The following is a 19,530-nucleotide window of genomic DNA, read 5'->3' on the forward strand; positions in this document are numbered from 1 at the left end:
GTTAGGACTGTTCAGCTTCGAGAAGAGATGGCTGAGGGGGGATATGATAGAAGTGTTTAAAATCATGAGAGATCTAGAACGGGTAATGGCACATTTAAATCTAATCGGAGAACGTTCTTTTTCACTCAATGCACAATTAAATCTCTGGAATTTGTTGCCAGGGAATGTGGTTAGTGCAGTTAGTGTAGCTGGGTTAAAAAAGGATTGGATAAGTTCTTGGAGGAGACGTCCATTACCTGCTATTAATTAAGTTGACTTATAAAATAGCCACTGCTATTACTAGCAACAGTAACATGGAATAGACTTAGTTTTTGGGTACTTGCCAGGTTCTTATGGCCTAGATTGGCCATTGTTAGAAACAAGATGCTGGGCTTGATGGACCCTTGGTCTGACCCAGTATGGCATGTTCTTATGTTCTTAATACTGTATAAAGTTCTGGATTCAGGATGGACTCAATCCAGAGGATCGCTACCAAAATAGTCAGTGGTCTTTTCTGTAAAGCATAAAGGGACAGGCTTAAAGAACTAAACATATATACCCTAGAATAAAGGAAATACAGGACAGATATGATAGGGGCATTTAAATTCATGAGAGGTATCAATGTAGCAGAAGCGGATCTCTTTCAATGGATAGGAAACTAGAAGAAAGAGGGATCATGGGATGAGGGTAATGGGTAGACTGAAAAGTAATCTAAGGGAAAATTTCCTTACAGAGAGGGTGGTGGATGCATGGAACAGCCTCCCAGTCAAAGCAGTGGAGACAAGGATAGTGTCTGAAGGAATCTGTGAGGGAGTAATAGGGATCGTAGACCTGAGCAATTGTGTGGAATAGCGGAGTAGACAGAACATACAGTCTTTTTCTGCTGTCACATTCCTATGTTTCTGTGTGTATTAAAGCTACAGTTAGGTCTGCCACTTCACCCAACTCAGCAAGAAAAAATTGATCCAGTCCTGGGTTTTGCCTCATTACCTACTTAGGGAAAGAGAAATGCGACTCCATGCATGGAATATGATTAAACCAGGCCTGGATCAGCCTTTTCCTGTTGTCCTTGGTGAGGAGGCATCCCCTAACAAATGTGCATTTCTTCCACAGTAGCTCTGGCCCTTTCGGAGTCCAAGCATCCAATCAGATAACTTGTGCCTCACATATTGATCCATGGTAATGTCCGCGTGGTTTTGCAGAGCAATCCTAGCAGCGAAGTGTCAACATCCAGCTCTGCATCACACAGATCATAATTTCCAAGATTATTTTTGTTTCGGCCTCCAAGGATCTTTCAGCCCAAATGACTTTGCTTAGATAAGCGACTGAAATATTCACAGAGGACTTTATAATCCTTTGAAATGGAAACAAAAAAAAACCTATTCTCTGAAAGTCAAAATATTCTTTGTTTTTAATATGTTGCCACTAGATAACACTATGAGTGAGTAACATGAGTATATGGCAAGTTATTGCCTGTGAATACATTATTTAATACATGCAGAGAGCAATACAATACCTTCGGCAAAGAATATTTGGGTAGTTTCATCTGGGCAAAAGACTCTCTTCTGTATGATACGTAGTAATGTGGTCTTCCTCCTGAAGTTAACTAGAATATCAAAGAATTACATTTATTGTAATTACTGGGAAGACAATTTATGAGATAAATGACACTACAGGTACTAGATCATAAAGCAAACATTTTTTTTAACATATCTGACAGAAATTATAGTTGTATCACTCAGTACTAGACACGCAAAACACATATCAAGAAGAATTACTCAAAGTTGTCAAACTTGCAGTGAATGTATAATTTTACTATGCTGGGCTTTAGGGTGAAAATATTATTTCATTATTATACGGCATCACAATACAGATATCGGAAATGCATGAAATGTTAATGCAGTTTTGTATTATCATTTTAAGTGACAGCCTGATGTTCCAGCCTATTTCTCGTGAAATTCTAACTTGGGTCTAAATCTAACAATAGCAAGCAAAGACCAAGCTGAGTATCCATGGAGCTTTAAAGACCTGGTAGAAGCATTTCTTGTTGATTTCTCAGTGATAAATTGAAAGAAAGAAATTGGTACTGTCCCCCAGGACAGGCTGTCATTCCGTCACTTGCTTGGCCTATTCAGTGTGATGCACCTCTGCAATTTCTTTCACTGCAGTGAGACAGCAGTAGTCTGCAGCTGAAGCAGAGCAGGCTTGTTCAGAAGTGTTATTGGGGTCAACCGCTTCTGAAGCTGCAACCTTTAAAAACAGGGTTCCAGATCCCAAACCATTTCACGATGCTTGCTCTAGTGTTTGACTCTGGCATTTAAAGATTGCATTTGGAAACAAAAAAAAAAAAAAGGGACATTTTATAGAAAAGACTTTCGGGCCATGGTGTGCTAAGGAATTCTGTAGTGTATCATCAAATGTTACAAAACATGTTTGTAAGGCCTCTGCTGACAGTCAGTTCTTAAGTGGAGCTCATACTTCAGGCAGACAATACCACCACAAAAAGTGCAAGTCATCCCAACAACTCCATGAAAAACAAGCGTGGGACGGCATTTTGGGGAGACTTCTAGCTTCACTATTTATACTCCCTTTCTCTCATAAATTTCTAGAACTGGGGCAGGGGGTTTACAGACTTCCATTGCTCACATTCAGCCGTACCACAGCACTTGATTGGATCATAACCAAGAGCCTGCAATTAATAAATGAGAAATGAGCAACACTTCTCATCAATTACTGCATGTAAACCTTGCCCAAGCAGCTTAGAGTAGGTTAAAGAAACAGAGCCAAAACGGTTAGCAAGGAACTTAGAAAGCTTCTGCTATTACCAATCGCTTTTCTAAGGTCGCTGCATTCCCTTTCTACAGTTGCAGTCCAGTTGCAATTAAGTGGATTTCTATGCATTGCAAGCTTTTTTTCCTGCTAAATGTTACATCATCTCTGATCATAATGGGGCTAATATTGTAACAGCCCATATTAGAAAGACCAGCAATCGCCAGCATAAGTTAGATCAATTTTCAAAGCGAACGTATGCATGTATAAGATATGCACGCGCAAGCTTACCTGCCTACCAGGCAGACAATTTTATAACAAGCCATTTCCATGGGAAAAAGCCAGTGGAAATGGCTTTGAAAATTAGCCTCAAAGTACATAGACTCTTCAAGAATCGCTACTAAATGATTTGGGGTATCGGGAGGTCTATCTTCAGACACACTCCGGCTAACGTTGGAGGCATATTCAATAGCACAGCAGTACTATTGAATGTAGCAGGCTATCTTAAAGTCAGCCAGCTGAGACAGGTCTTTGGCGTGTCAAGACTTACCCAGCTAAGTTACCTGACTAACTTGGAATATCGGAGTTAGCTGGCTAAATTAGTTCCTCCCAGTTAAAGCTCTCAAATGCCCCCAACTTACTAGGAAATATATCAAGCTGCGGTAGTACACTGACACGCATTAAACAGGACCCTAAGGTGGGTCCTGAGGCTTCGGCCTCACAATTAAAGTGCCGGCAAAAAAGGAAAAAAAACCCAAAAACATGGCTTGAGAAAAGGTTGAGCAGATGCCAGCAGCCCTTTAAGGTGATGGCTGTGCCTTGAGGTTGGCACTGCCCTCATGTTAAAGGGCCACTCGCTGCATTCTTTTGTCTCGCGGTGTTTGACTGCAATGTTTTGGGGGGGAGTGGCCCTACTATCGCAGCAACACGCCCTGCAAAAGTCGGGGTCCTCCTGCAAAAAATACATTGCGGCTTATAGTTTCTCTAGGCCTTAGCCGACTAAATTCTAGCCCGCTATCTTATAGGCGAGCTCGAATTTAGCCAGATACGTGACCAAATATTCATTTAGCTGGTTAACATCTGAGTTAGCTGGCGAAATCCTTTTGAATATGGCTCGCCTTATTTTTTGTAAAAATATATTTACTGGCTCATAGTTTGCTAGACATTGCCACCATGTACCTGTTTGGTCTCCTTACCATTCTGCTGACCTGCTACCAACCTGCTACTGGATGAACAAGCAGCTCACCTTTCCTCGATGAGGAAGGAGCAGCAGAGCTCTAAAGCAAAGCTGCCATCATGGCTTAAGGGTCACCCAAGTTTATTTCTATTATAGGCAAATTAAAACAATTGAAATGAGTGAAATTTGTGTGCCTCTCAGTTCACCTTCATTGCAGGGATATTATCCTTGATATTCAGAGGAAAGAGTCACCTTCCTTCTACCTCATTCATATCCATAAACTTTACATACTACCATCCTCATCAGAATTACTACATCATAGCAATCAAAAGATACAAAACGTCACTCATTATTGAATCAGCGGGTTGTGATATGCATATGAATGAGCTTCAAAGCAAAGGGTGAGACTATAAGGAATTAATTACAATATATTACCAATTGACTGAAGTGTAACTTTCCAATACTATTGTTAAGACGTGAACACTGTAGTACAAAAAAAAAAAATCAGTTGTTAGAAGACACTTGGTAGATCTCAGTTTGGAACCTGCAGCTCTTTTAGTCTAGCTCTCATTCTGCAACTTACGTACCGAAGAAGGATACAGAGCGGTAAAGCACTAAATTCTGATGATTTTGCAGGTTCATGGCATACTGGATATGTCAATGACAAGGAAGGATTGTTTCTTGTGTATATTATTTAACAGAACGGGCAACACCTCTGTAGCCATATGGAAAAAATGTTTCAAGCAGCCTGCCAAGAAGAGCCTGAAGTGGCTGCCATCCTGATACTTATTCCCTCTTGACTAAGAAGGGCTCTCTTGCTGAGAAACCATGTGGCTTCCATGAAAGTTAAATCAAAGCAAATAATAAGTTGTTTTTTTTGCAAGGCCAATAACAACTGTGCAATGCATGAGGAACTTCTACATAGACATAGGAAGTCCCCAGCAGTATCCACCAGAGAGGTGGCTGAGAGTCAGCCAGTGAGTGACCGTGTATGAACCTGAAAGCATATACTTATACCTGAGATGCAAAGAAACGTGGCATTGCACAGAACTTGCTAATAATTGGTTGATAGATTCCACAGTATAAAGTGAAATCTAAAAAGTATAAAAGTAGGGCCAGCCTGGTCCTTCACTGGCAATACTGTGTGTGCACTAACCATATACAGGGCATGGGCTCAAGTCAAGGGTCAGGTCTTCCACTCCCAGGCCAGCAGAGTTCAGGATGCTGTGGATACATTTGCAATTCCTGGGAGGGGAGGGTCATAGTCATCATGTAAGAACACCACCATCTACTGTTTAGAATTAAGGCCCAGGCTTGTATAACCACTACCCCGATCCAGTCATGAGCACAGAGACTCACTGGGAGGGTTATGGACCAAAGCAGGTCCCATGACCTCCTGGGAGTTCCCACACAAGGGGGTAGAAAGATCTCCTTTTCAAAATCCTTAGGGTTTCTTCTTTGTACCGGATCTCCTCCACTCGTCAGTTCCATCTTCACTAAGACACCACCATGACTCCAATGTTTGTTGCTGAAAAATAAACGTTCTTTTACTGGCACACTAAAACCCCCAAAATGATGCTACACTAGTGAATAATGCACCAAATGGCAAACAAGTCCCAATTTATACAAAAACCAAACTCAGTCTCTTTTAGCAAAATCCACCTCCTATCAAATAGGTCTGCTCTCTGGAGAAGAGCCCCTTTCCCTAGCACCTGTTATAGAGATGTGAATCGTTTTTTGTGTTCGTGTCTTTCTTCGTTTTTCGACTGCCGCAGGAAATGTCGGTTTTTTTTACAGTTCGGGGTTTTTTTCACAAAAAAATCGTTTTTTGAGTTAGTGCACGCTAACTCCCATTAGTGCGCGCTAACTCCCCGTTAGTGCGCGCTAACTCCCCGTTAGTATGCACTAACAAAAACCGTTAGATTTTGTTATTTTTTGTTACTTTTTGTTAGTTTTTGTTAGTGCGCGCTAACTCCCGTTAGCGCGCACTAATCCAAAAAACGAATTTTGGTGGAAAAATGGTAAAATCCTGATTTGGACAATTTCGTTGAAATTTTCCAATTCAGAAAAAACAAATGCACATCTCTACTGTTCAATAGGATAGGCATCTTTTTCCCTCACCAAATTCCTGCACTTGGATGAGCTTCCGATTGAACTCTTAGGTCAAACAGGAACTCCACAGGATCTCTACTCTGGTAGGTAGCAATAGCATTCTCTGTCCAAAAACCCACCCCTCCATAAAGAACAATCCTCTCTGCCTCCACTTCTCCAAACAATTTCTTCAGGGTTGAGTGAGGTTTCCTCTTTTCCCTCTCCTTCCAAGGTCTATTTGGGTTTGCACACTTTGGAATCTTAGCCTTTTACTTCGTGCAAACTTTTAGACTCTTTCCTCCCTGTGAGACCTGGCCAGCCTTTCTACTGGGCACCAGCCACCTTGCCAGAGCAGGAACAGCTTCACTATCCTGCTCCTGGAACCTACCACGTGGAGGGATTAGGTCAACTGGTGCCACCCTGTGGAGATGTGGCTACCGTGGACTCCAACGCCTGGAATCCTGAAGCATAACTCGCCCTGCATCACATGGGTGCTGGGGATTTATTCAGACTCAAAACCTATTGAGACCACTGACAAATTTACTGGCACACCATTAAAGTTAAGGGCAACAAATCTGCTAGTAAGGGGAAGAACTGGGATCCACATTACCCTTGCAGGGTTTTAGAAGAGCTCCAATATGTGGCCCCTGGACATGGGCTAAGTCAGTTGGAAGAGGATATACAATAAAGGAAAATTCCCATGTAACTGCCAATGGAGCCTCATGGGGCTTGATCATTATTATTATTATTATTATATTCTGCCTTCCTCGAGCCAAAAGTTAACCCAAAGTGGTTATATCAGACACGATACCACCATAATTAAGCACATCATAATAATTGAATTCATCAATAAAATATCGGCCGGATTTTAAAACCCTGGCATGTGTGAATCCCGGGGTTTGCGCGCGTGGCCGGGCCTTACGTGAGCGAGGCCAATTTTCAAAAAGGCCCGGCCACGCCCATAAACCCCGGTACACGAGTAAGTGCCGGGGCCTGAAAAGGGGGCATTCCGGGGGACAGAGAGGGGCGCTCTGGGGGTGGGGAGGGGTGGGGCTTGAGGTGCCAGTACAGCGGCCAATTGCCGCTGTACGGGGTGGAGCGCACGCCAGCAGTCGACCAGTGCACGCAAGTTGCTTCTTCTCCGGAGGAGCCGCAACGTCAAAAACAAAAAAAAATGCCTGAAGGTAGGAAACATTTAGGGGGTGGGGAGGAGAGGGGAAGGGAGGTTAGGGTAGGTGGTAGGGAACTGGGGAAGGCCGACAATGAGTCGCCGTGCAAATTTAGCTAAACTGTGGCCCCACCCCCCTTGTACGCTCTGCCCCCAATTTTATGACATGCACACACTGGCGCGCGCATGTTATAAAATCACACGTCCATGTGTGTGTGCCGGGTAGCGCTCGCACATGGACGAGCAAATGTATTTTTTAAAAATCTAACCCTGTATAATCCAAGAACCATCCCACTAGGGTGAGATAAGCCACACTGTTTAGTCCAGTGGTCCCCAAACCTGTCCTGGAGGGCCACCAGCCAGTCGGGTTTTTGGGATATCCTCAATGAATATGCATGAGAGAAAATTTACATGTTATGGAGGCAGTGCATGCAAATTTTCTCTCATGCATATTCATTGAGGATATCCCAAAAACCCGACTGGCTGGTGGCCCTCCAGGACAGGTTTGGGGACCCCTGGTTTAGTAAAATAATTCATATAACTAAAGCAGTTAAGCAACCAATCCATTTTACCAAACCCTCATGTAGTCTAAGCCCACTCAACATCTGCAAATTACTACAAAATAGCCTCAAGCCCCTGGTCTCCCTGGTTGATGCCAAAGGAACTCCCCTGGATGACATCAGGACAGTGCAAGTGAAAAAGGCGTTTCATAAAGCAAGTTACGTCTGCCCCCTGAACCTCTTGGTTTTTTGCAGCTCTACAGATTATTTTTTGTCGACTCCATATATCACCTCAATAGACCCTTCTTTGCTGTTATGCGCAACAAATTTGCTCAGATATTTAACCTGCAGAGACCAAACAGACAAGGGCAAATCAACACTACCCAACCACAATGCAAAATAAATGTCATGTTGGTAAGAGCAGAAGGAATTGGCTTTCCCAGTCCCAGGTTCAACTAAGCTGGAAGCCCAGAGGAGCAGGAAGAAACTATGATCCCTGCCCCTCCTCCGCCAAAAAAAAAGAAAAAGAATAATTGTTTGCCAAATTTAACTGGGTACTGCTTTCCTATTCATAGTAAGGCTGGCCATCTTCCCGAGTAAATCCTAAAAATCTGACATTAATATTCAGATAGGCCAAGTTCTTAGTGCATTTGATGTGCCCAGTTCGGTGGAACAGATCAATATAGGTGGACTTTTGTACCTGAACAAACACATAATCGTCCTGGACTATCAGAGAGTTGGGGTCAATGTACCCTGGAAATGGTTTGCTTCTCCCAGCTTCACTACAGTTCTGCATCCTGCAGGTTATATACTGGGCATCTGCAGCAAGAAAAAACGGATATGTTATATTGACATAGTATAGTATCCCATTATAACACTTTGACTCTCTAATTGCTTAGTGTTCGTTACTGATGTAGTTTATTATCTGAGTTATAGAACACGGGCATCCAGAGCCATCTGACTCACTACACCCATCGTCTCATAAAGAAACAAGCCAGTTACAGTGAAATACAGAGGACAAAAGGCTGCAGCTTTATTAACACAGAGCAGTCCCTGAGCAACAATAACTACAGCAATGTTTTGTCACTCCTCCTATTCCCCTCCCCCAGTCTGCCCTTGTAGTCTATCTGCCCCACCCCGGCAAGACAGATAGATCTATAGGCAAGGCATACAACCACTCATCTCACTCAGAGAGGGGGCATCCACTGTAGCCAGCAAGGGGTCCATACCAGGAATGACTCAATCCAATCATCCCAAACATTGCTGCTTAATCCACACTCGGGTGCACCCAACCACAAACTGCCACATAAAGAAACAGACCGAATAAAGAACAGGAAACTGGAGCCAGAGTAAAAAGATTGCAACCCGAGAAGGACTTTAGATAGGAACAACCCTCAGCATGGCAGAGGAGGTGGGGAGAGCCTTTCCACCCCCCCCCCCCCTTCCTTTCCAGCCACAGTCCCTTATCCCCTTCTCTTGGTCCCCTGCCCCATAAACCAAGCAGCAGGATGTCCCGGCTGCACGACTCAAAAGTGCACGAGGACCACAGGAAACCTAAGAGTCGAACCACTCCCTCTTCCTACACTCGTGACCCACATAACCCACACTCCCAACCCAGGAATTCACGATGAAAAAGGGGGGGGGGGAGGGGGAGTGACCGCTGGGCAGGTCAGGACAAAGCCTGGCTGTCCATCCACAATCATCATTTGGGCACAAAAAGTCTGCCTTCTGATCAAAAGGAAAATCACACTCTATGAGATTTCATGTTATGCATCTTTCAGGCTCCTTCTCCAATGTTCTGGATTATTAAGAAGGGATTAAAGTGACTCCAAAGTAGAATCATGCACATCCCAAAAGGATTATTTCAGCCAGTGTTTGATAATACCAGAGTAGTAAATATCCATCCTTGTATATCTTGTAAGTTGCATCATCTCACTGATAAAGTTACTACTGAACACATTAAAACATCTAATTTAAATAGTAAAATTAGGAGATAGTAAGGAAATTCCACACAGCATCCACACAAAAAGATTGAACATTTTCAGAGACTTATTTTACCAGAAGACAGGGGCGGATTGGACTATCAGGGTTTCGGGCATGTCCCGGTGGGCTGGTCAGCCCAACTACATGGTTGGTGTTGATCAAAGCGGCCTTATGCCAGTGGAGCCGTTGTGCCCAACACCAACCCGCAGCAGTTCTTCTCTCCATTTAAGGCTTCCTTTCAATGTTCGATCTGGCGGTCGCATGGCCTGCTCTGCCTCTCTCCTCAATGAGCACGGCTGCATGGAAGCAGCATGGGCCTGGGACTTTCCCCCCATTCTCTTCACATACTTCTCCCTCCCAATGTAGCACCACAATGTGGTAAACACTCCCTAGCTTCCCCTAGCATCCTGCCACTCTCTGTTCCCTGCCGTTGGGGTGGGGGATGAAGAAAACAGATATCGGCCGCTGGCGGGGCCGATATCTGGAGCTGCAGGCCGCTCATGGGGACAAAGACTGGAGCTGCAGGCCGCCTGTGGGGACAAAGAGTGTAGTTGCAGGCCGTCTGTAAGGATGACGACTGGAGCTGCAGGCCGCTGCTAGAGCCCAAGCTAGCGGGGCCATAAAAACAGCTGCGGGTTGCCAGAGGAAGCAGAAAAAAAGAGATGCTCAGCTGAAGGAAGTCAGCATGATGAAGCCAGGAGCTGCAAGCCAATGGGGCTGAAGAAAGGGAAAGAAGGCAGACTCCGTGGTGTAGAAAAGGCTGAGGCACAATTGTGAGAGGGAAGTATTTCTGTTTGTGTGTGGGGGGGGTGTGGGAGAAAGAGAAGGAATGTGCTTTTGTGTGTAAGATAGAGAGATGGGGCATGCTGTGTGTATGTAAAAGAGGAAGAATGCTTCTGTGTGTGTGTGAGAGAGAGAGGTTCTTCTATCTGTCTGTGTGAGGGAACCTGCTTCTGTGTGTGTGAGAGAGAGGGAATGTGCATGTGAGAGAGATAGAAAGATGGGGTGAGTTGTGTGTTTAAGAGAGGAAGAGTGCTTCCGTCTGTGAGAGAGAGAGGTACTTCTGTCTGTCTGTCTGTCTGTCTGTGTGTAAGGGAGAGAGGTCTGTCTGTCTATCTGTGTGTATGAGAGAGAACACAAGAGATGCTTCTATCTGTGTGAGAGAGGGAGGAAGTAGAAAATGTGTGCATCCACCTCTCATGTGCTAATCCATGACATTGTAGGATGACTGGAAATCGAACATTCTCAGGTATGGAGAGCACGAGATTTGTTATCCTTAGTTTGAATTATTGGTTGTTATTTGATGTATCACCCAAACATCTAACAATTTGAATTTTTAAATATTGGATATTCTAGTCCTCAACTGTTTTGAAATATTTGTTCATTTTTTTTTAGTATGGCTTTACTTTATATTTTTTGTTTTATTATCTGATGTTTTGTGAGGAGTGATGTTTCTGCTTTTCATGGAGTGTGTCTGGTTTGTTGTGGTTTCCAATTCAGATTTTACTCATTTCTATTTATATTTTATAGTGACTAGAATCAGAACTTCCCAGAACTCCCCTCGGGGAGCGGGTACCCAGTATCCCAAGATAGGTATCTGAAATAGAACAGAAAGGCCACCGAGGCGCGGGTACCCAGGTTAGTGAAGAAATACCCCGAAGGGCAGAGAGAGCTTCCTGCAGCAGCTGGGAAGCGGCAGAGAAGCTTAGACTGGAGGCAATCCAATCCTTGCTAACTCAGATTGTTAGCAAACGAAGGGCTGGCTAAATACCAGAATGTGATGACATCACTCGGAGGGGACGCCCCCAAGATTCCCGCCATGGCGTGGATAAAGTCATGGGTAGCGTGTGTGCACGCACCCTAGGAGGCCCTAAGGAATTTCATGGTGAACACCGTCACCGTTGCTGATCTGGGGACACCGGAGAGAGTGGCATGAAGACACCACAGCAGCCATCTTCCCAAGGCTTGAGGAGAGAGAAAGAAGAAAGTTGAGGCAAAGAGGTTGAGGTTTATGATGATGATTCATAAAATTCATAAAATTCATAAAATTCATAAAGCCATTAATAATATCGCACCTTTATCACTACTAACTCCACTTCGTCCACATTTATCCTCCAGACCCATCAGAAATGCCTACAAAGGCACACTAGTCGCAGCTCCAGTTAAATCAACACTAAGAAAAAGAGCACTCTCATCTGCGGGACCCCATCAATGGAATGATCTCCCTCCAGACCTACGCCTCGAACCCAGTCTACCAGAGTTCAAGAAAAGGTTAAAAACCTGGCTCTTTAGGCAGGCTTTCCAATTACCAGAGTGTAACTAAGCTCCTCCTCCTGACTCTCAGATCCTTCAGATCCTTTCATTATATTCTGGTATAATATTATATTCTGGTATAATGTTTTGTAGCCCGGTTGTTGCTACTAAAGTTCTTTGTAAAAAGTTGAACACACGCTCTGTTTAATATCAATTGTTAACTATTATGGTTCTATGTTTCTTGTAATAAGCCCAGGGTAGAACATCCCATCCAGGGTATCTTATTGTTTAATGTAAACCGGACTGATTTGTATTGTATACAGGAATTCCGGTATATAAAATTAAAAAATAAATAAATAAATAAATAAATAATGATGATGCGATCAATGAAACTGATGAAGCATCTCTTTGTCCATGATATTAGCCAATGGTTCCCAAGAGTTTTCTTCTGGTCCGTATCCCTCCCATGACAGGAGGTATTCCCAAACTCTGCTGCTCTTTCTTACATCAAGGATGGCATCAACCTTATATTCGATGTCTTCTTCTGCATCAACTGGGGGAGGTTCAGGTGTCTTGGTGGAAAACTCGCTAAGAACAAGCGGTTTCAGCAGCAAAACATGGAATGCATTATGAATCCTCATAGCTGGAGGAAGTCTCAGACTATAGGTGAGTAAGCTCAGCCGTCGGAGAATAGGAAAGGGTCCGACAAAGCATGGAACAAATCGAGCAGATGGAAGCTTAAGTCTCAGATGTTTAGTAGAAAGCCAAACTTTATCTCCAGGCTGGAATTCAGGAGCCTTGCTTCGGTGAGCATCATAGCCTTTCTTTGCTCTTTGTCCTGCTTTTTGGAACATCTCTTTAGTCTTTCTCCAGAGCTGCTGTATATTTTTGGCAGTAGATTGACTTGCCGGGGACGACACAGAAAGTGGAAGTGGTAAAGGTGGTAAAGGTTGTCGTCCATAGACCACGTCAAATGGAGTAGATCCAGTAAATGACGCTGGATGCGAATTGATGGCAAATTCAGCCCAGGGCAATAATTCAGCCCAGTCATTCTGTCGTGAACTGACATAGGCGTGGAGGAACTGTTTGAGAGTTCTATTCATTCTCTCAGAGGTGAAGTCAAGTGTGATGTTGAATTTATTACACAAGGCTTTCCAGAACTTTGCTGTAAATTGTTACAATATGGTTCCAGGGCTCATCCGGTGCTGGCAAGGGTTGAAGCAGTCCCCAAGGATGTCCGGGCAGAGGTTTCTGTCTAGCACAATTGGAACAGGAGGCTACATAAGCTAGAATGTCTTCTTTCATGGTGGACCACCAGTAATACTTTTGTAGCTTGGCCAGTGTTCACCATTGACCAGGGTGTCCGACCAGTTTCGAATCATGAGCCCATCTTAGCAATTTCTTTCTCAGATTGCAGGATACAATGGTCTTGCCCAGGGGTACCGGATGAGTAGATGTGAGAACCACTCTCTTCAGGTCAGTAATATGCTGGGGTTCATCAGGTACATCCTCTGACATTCTTGTCACCAGGGCGATATTTCAGCAAAAAATCAAATCTGTTGAAGAAAAGGGACCACCTCGCCTGCATATGGCTGAGGCATTGAGTGTGATGGAGGTACTCTAGATTTTTGTGATCAGTGTAAACAGTAATCTGATGTTGTGCACCTTCAAGCCAGGGGTGCCATTCTTCAAATGCCATTTTTATTGCCAACAGTTCTTTATCCCCAATGCCGTAGTTCTTGTCTGCTGGCGAGAAGCGTCGGGAAAAGAATGAACAAGGGTGCAAGATCTTTGAATCACTGGTCTGGCTTAGCACGGCCCCTACACCTACATCAGAGGCATCGACTTCCACAATGAAGGGTCGAGTAGGGTCCGGATGGTGGAGACATGATTTTCTTTGAAAGGCATCTATTAACTTCTGGAACGCAGTCACAACTTCCATAGACCAAGTAGCAGCTTGGTTCCCTTCTTAGTCATTGCTGTTAATGGAACAGTCAATGAAGAGTAATTTTTAATAAAGGTCTGGTAGTAATTGGTAAATCCCAAAAATAGTCTTAGAGCTTTTAGGCCCATGGGTTGTGGCCATTTTTGAATACTCTTAAGCTTCTGAGGGTCCATTTGGAAACCATTGCTTGAGACAATGTAACCTAAGAAGGGCACGGATTCTTTATGAAATTCACATTTAGACAAGACAACGACACATTGGTAGAGTAAATCATGCAGAATATCGTTCATCATGGTTTGGAAGACGGCCGGGGCATTGCACAAGCCGAAGGGCATCACCAGGTATTCAAAGTTTCCATCCCGGATATTAAAAGCCATCTTCCATTCATCGCCAGAGAGGATGTGAACTAAATTATACCCTCCTTTGAGGTCAAGCTTGGAGAATATCTTGACTCCCTGTAACCTATTAAATAGCTCCGAGATGAGTGGTAAAGGGTAGCAGTCCTTTATGGTGATCTCATTCAGACCTCTGTAGCCAATGCATGGACGTAACGTTCCATCCTTTTTCCCCACGAAGAAAAATCCTGTGCTGGCAGGAGACTTAGAAGGTCTTATGAAGCCTTTCTGGAGATTCTCCTGGATGTACTCTGACATCGCCTTATTCTCCACTACAGAGAGGGGATAGACCCTTCCTTTGGGTGGTTCCATATTTGGCTTCAAATTAATTGCTCAGTCGTATGAACTGGGTGGAGGTAACACATCAGCAGCTTCTTTTGAGAATACATCTTGGTAAGATGCATATTGAGGCAGCAACCCAGGCAACAACGGAGTAGTTGGCATGCATGGTATTGGAGAGACTTCCATTAAGCATTTGCCATGACAGTCTGGACCCCAACGTGAAAGCTCCAAAGTGGTCCAGTTGAATTGTGGCATGTGTTTCTGTAGCCAAAGTAGCCCAAGTACCAAAGGGTGCATGGCCTTCTCTAGCACAAAGAAGGAAATAGTCTCTGTATGAAGAGCACCGGTATGCAAGCTCACTGGTTCTGTAAGCAGAGTTACTTCACCCGGTAAGGGCTTTCCATGAATAGAGGACAATAGTAATGGAGGCGTCATAGTAGTGGTAGGGATCCGCAAATGTTCCACTAGACGTTTCAAAATGAAATTTCCCCCTGCCCCAGAGTCTACTAAGGCAAGAGCCTGATATTCCAAAGGCCCACAGAAAGATACTGGAAGAGAGAGTGGAGGAGAGGGTGCAGTTAGACCTAAGAAGAGTCCTCCCACAGGACATAGGTCTGCCACTTTTCCAGACAAATAGGGCATGTTTGTACACATGACCAGCGTGTCCACAATACATGCATAGTCCCAACCTTTTTCGGACTCGTCTCTCTTTAGAAGTCAAATGACTGTGGCCCAATTGCATTGGTTCTTCTTCACCAGCAGCAGGCCCTGGAAGTGTAGGTCTGGGTACAGACCTGACATGAATCTCTCCCTGGAGCGGTCTTCTGGGACTCTTGACCTCTTGAACTTTGTCGCAAATTTGGCAATCAATCTTTTCTGCTAACTGCATAAGTTCTGCTAAGGTCTCGGGCATCTCACGAGTCACCAGTTCATCTTTCAACCAGGAGTTCAGGCCTTCAAAAAATAGGGTTTTCAGGCACAAGGGTCCCAATGTAATTCAGAAGCCAACGTCTTGAATTCAATGGCGAAGTCTGGTAAAGGTTTGTTACCTTGTTTTAGATGAACCAAAGCTTATCCTGCTATCGAGTACCGGGCAGGGTCATCAAATACTGACTTAAACAGTTCAAATAACCCGGTAAGATCATTCAGGATAGGGTCATTGTGCTCCCACAGTGGTGAGGCCCAAGCCAGCGCTCTTCCGTCCAGATACGAAAGGATATAGGTGGTCTTGGCACACACTGTAGCGAAATGGTTAGGTTGCAGAGAAAAGTGCATGCAACACTGAGTAATAAATCCTCTATATTTCCAAACTTCACCCGCGAAGCATGTCGGAGCAGATAGAGGCATTGTAGACTTCTGGCGGTATAACTTCTTTTCCTGCGGCAGCCAATGCATTCATCTGTGCGTGTAACTGATTAAAGGCAACAGTCAAGTTGTCTAACAAATCCTGTTGTTCGGAGATTCTCTGGGCCAGGCCTGGAATGGCCTGAAAAGCAGTGAGCTGAGCTGAATCCATGGAGACCCATGAGGAACTGCAGTACTAGGCTAGACTCTATACACACACAGAGAAGTTGTATTTATTGTACACTCGATGGTACTGCCCGGTGAGCGGGCAGCAGTGAAGGTAATCCAGTAAAGTAGTCCAGAGGTCATCAGCAGAGGAGACCAGTCTCACACTCGAGTAGGTGATAGGCAGCGCGGCGTAGCAGGGACAGGTCCCTGATGTTGACACAGAGCGCTGAAGCTGAAGGTGAGATAGACTGAAAGGGTTAGTACTCACTGAAGCAGAAGCTGTATCGTTGAAGGTCCTGACAGGCAGAAGTTGTTCAGTGGCAGGCACCAGATTAGGGAGAGCAGGCCCTCGAGGAGTGAGTACCCGGTATCCCAAGATAGGTACCTGAAATAGAGCAGAAGGGCCACCGAGGAGCGGGTACCCAGGTTAGTGAAGAAATACCCCAAAGGGCAGAGAGAGCTTCCTGCGGCAGCTGGGAAGCGGCAGAGCGGCATAGACCGGAGGCAATTCAATCCTTGCTAACTCAGATTGTTAGCAAACGAAGGGCAGGCTAAATACCAGGATGTGATGATGTCACTCGGAGGGGATGCCTCCGAGATTCCCGCCATGACGTGGATAAAGATGTGGGTAGCATGCGCGCACCCTAGGAGGCCCTCAGGAAATTCATGGCAAACACCGTCGCCGTTGCCAATCCGGGGACACCGGAGAGAGCAGCATGAAGACGTGGCAGCACCCATCTTCCCAAGGCTTGAGGAGAGAGAAGGAAGAAAGGTGAGGCACAGAGGTCGAAGCCGTCTGAGACTGACAGACGTAACAATAATATTGTATGTATGATTTTAAAAAACCAAGAATAACTCAGCCATTTTAATCCCACAAAAATAGCACCTATGCTTCTGCTGCAGTGACCAAGATTATCCAAAGAATTTTCTTCCTTTCTACCCTTAGCTAAAATGCATTTGACATCAAGTCAGGGATGGGTGAAACAAGCATTTGACATCATCTGTCAAAAGAATGAGAAAGAAAAAAGGGCTTTGCGTTCTTCTCTTTCTCTTTCTCTTTTTTTTTTTTTTTTTTTTTTAAGAAAATCACCAGTGACCATTCTAATGCGATCATATGCTTTAAACACAAGAGGAACTCCAGTTTCTTCACAGACACAATAGACACAAATCACTGGGGAGAATTCACTGTGTTTTACAGAATTTCCTACAACATTCACATGACAGATCAAATTAACTCATCAGTGATTAGCACCAGTACAATGAAAGCCAAAATAATTAACTGTGATTGGGCACCCATTTAACTCTTGGCAGCCGGCAACGATTCATTATTGTTCAACAATGCAATAGAATTCCTATGGAATGACATTGTCATAATCATCAGAAGGGTTCTTTAGGAATGGCAATTTGATGGTTTTGAATGAGCTTGAAATACATAGACATTTATGGTCAAGGAGAGGGGAGAGCAGGAAGAAACTAAAAATGAAAACTTGGTTAACTCCTTTCCTCAAACTTTTAAGGAGCTTATGAAACCTCAAGAAGATATTTTGAACACCATATTCCATTTTTCCACTAAAATGCAAGGTTTGCTAACGTGTACCTCAAAAACTGACTGCTACAATTGTATTCAGAGTAGTTAAATCACAAGCGAATTGTGATACATTACAGGAGGACCTTGCAAGACTGGAAGATTGGGCATCCAAATGGCAGATGAAATTTAATGTGGACAAGTGCAAGGTGATGCATATAGGGAAAAATAACCGTTGCTGTAGTTACACGATGTTAGGTTCTATATTAGGAGTGTTGCGCTGGACCCTTGGCCTGGCACAGGATTGGTAGGCCCTCAGGGAGGTCCCAGAGGGCGCCTGCTGCCAGGAGGCAGAGCACTGGAGGAGACAGAGGCAAGCTGGAGCTTCACCAATTACAGTCCGGGGGTTCCGCAGGTTGAGCCCTTAGGTACTCGGACTGCCTGGGCTGAGGTGGGCCTCACAGGGTCTCCCGGAGAGGTAGCAGAGAGGTGTGCCCCCCAAGAGCAAGGGTGCGCAGCTCGTGGACAACAGCTGAGCTAGACCAGAACAGGGTGTACTGGAGACCACTGGAAAGGAACAGGAACTGAAGGTCCTCCGGACAGGATAGGCAGCGCCTAGTGGTCTACCTTGTAGAAGACCGTGGGCAGCGTTAGAGCAGGCAGGTGGTCACAGGAGAAGCGAAGAGACTGTCTGAGTGAAGCGCAAGGGTCAAAGCCAGGGATCAGTCTGAGCGTGGTCAGGGACAAGCAGAGGTCAATTCCAGGCAGCAGTCCAACTTGGTCAGTGGTGAGCAGAGGTCAATACTGGGTATCAGTCCAAACCTGGTCAGAGACAAGCCGAGGTCAGTACTGTGAATCAGTCTGAGAAGGTACAACCTGGGAAGCAGAGCAGGAATCAGGAACAGACGCTGGCACACAGGAGGGACCACAGGAACACAGAAGCGAGAACACTGGAAGAGGCACAGGAAAACAGGAACGCAGGAACACTGCAACAAGGACAGGAACGCAGGAACACTGGAACAACACAGGATCAAAGAAGCAGGAAGACAGGACGGCAACTAGCTTCTCACGAATTAGACAACCCGTTTGCCAAGGCAAGGAACTGGAGCCTGAGCCCTGCATTTTATGCAGGGCTAAGGTGACATCATCATCGCGCGCTGTGGAGGAGTTTCCCACGCTTGGCCCTTTAAAGGGCCAGGTGATCTGCGCGCATGCGCCTAGGGGCGGACCAGATGCCAATGAGGATGCCGAGCCCCGCCGTGAGAAGCAGTGCAAGGAAGAAGGCCTTGAGAGGCCTAGAGACGTCGTGGGACGCCACGAGCACCGGGGGCTGCCTGCGGCTGCGAGGGAGGACGGACCAGACCTCGCGGAGGGGAGCCCGAGGTGATCAGGGCCAGCCGTGGCACCAGCGCACCTGGGATGCGCAACAAGGAATTACCACCCAGGAAAAAGATCCAGGCATCATAGTGGATAATACTTTGAAATCGTCAGCTCAGTGTGCTGCAGCAGTCAAAAAAGCAAACAGAATGTTAGGAATTATTAGGAAGGGAATGGTTAATAAAACAAAAATGTCATAATGCCTCTGTATCGCTCCATGGTGAGACCGCACCTTGAATATTGTGTACAATTCTGGTCACCGCATCTCAAAAATATATAATTGCGATGGAGAAGGTACAGAGAAGGGCAACCAAAATGATAAAGGGGATGGAATAGCTCCCCTATGAGGAAAGGCTGAAGAGGTTAGGACTGTTCAGCTTGGAGAAGAGACGGCTGAGGGGGGACATGGGAGGTCTTGAACGAGTAGATATGAATCGGTTATTTACACTTTCGGATAATAGGACTAGGGGCATTCCATGAAGTTAGGAAGTAGCATATTTAAGTCTAATCGGAGAAAATTCTTTCACTCAACGCACAATTAAGCTCTGGAATTTGTTGCCAGAGGATGTTGTTA

General features: G+C 45.0%; 1 protein-coding gene across 1 annotated transcript in view; it reads right to left on the reverse strand.

The window, feature by feature from the left end:
• LOC115095960 (VPS10 domain-containing receptor SorCS1-like) overlaps positions 1-19,530 on the reverse strand; it is a 1,120,107-nt gene that overhangs the window by 305,613 nt on the left and 794,964 nt on the right. Inside the window, 2 exon segments of the mRNA XM_029610345.1 lie at positions 1,496-1,585; positions 8,385-8,503. Coding sequence (XP_029466205.1) covers positions 1,496-1,585; positions 8,385-8,503 — 209 coding nt within the window.

This window comes from Rhinatrema bivittatum, chromosome 7, assembly GCF_901001135.1.
Source record: "Rhinatrema bivittatum chromosome 7, aRhiBiv1.1, whole genome shotgun sequence".
Lineage (NCBI taxonomy): Eukaryota > Metazoa > Chordata > Amphibia > Gymnophiona > Rhinatrematidae > Rhinatrema > Rhinatrema bivittatum.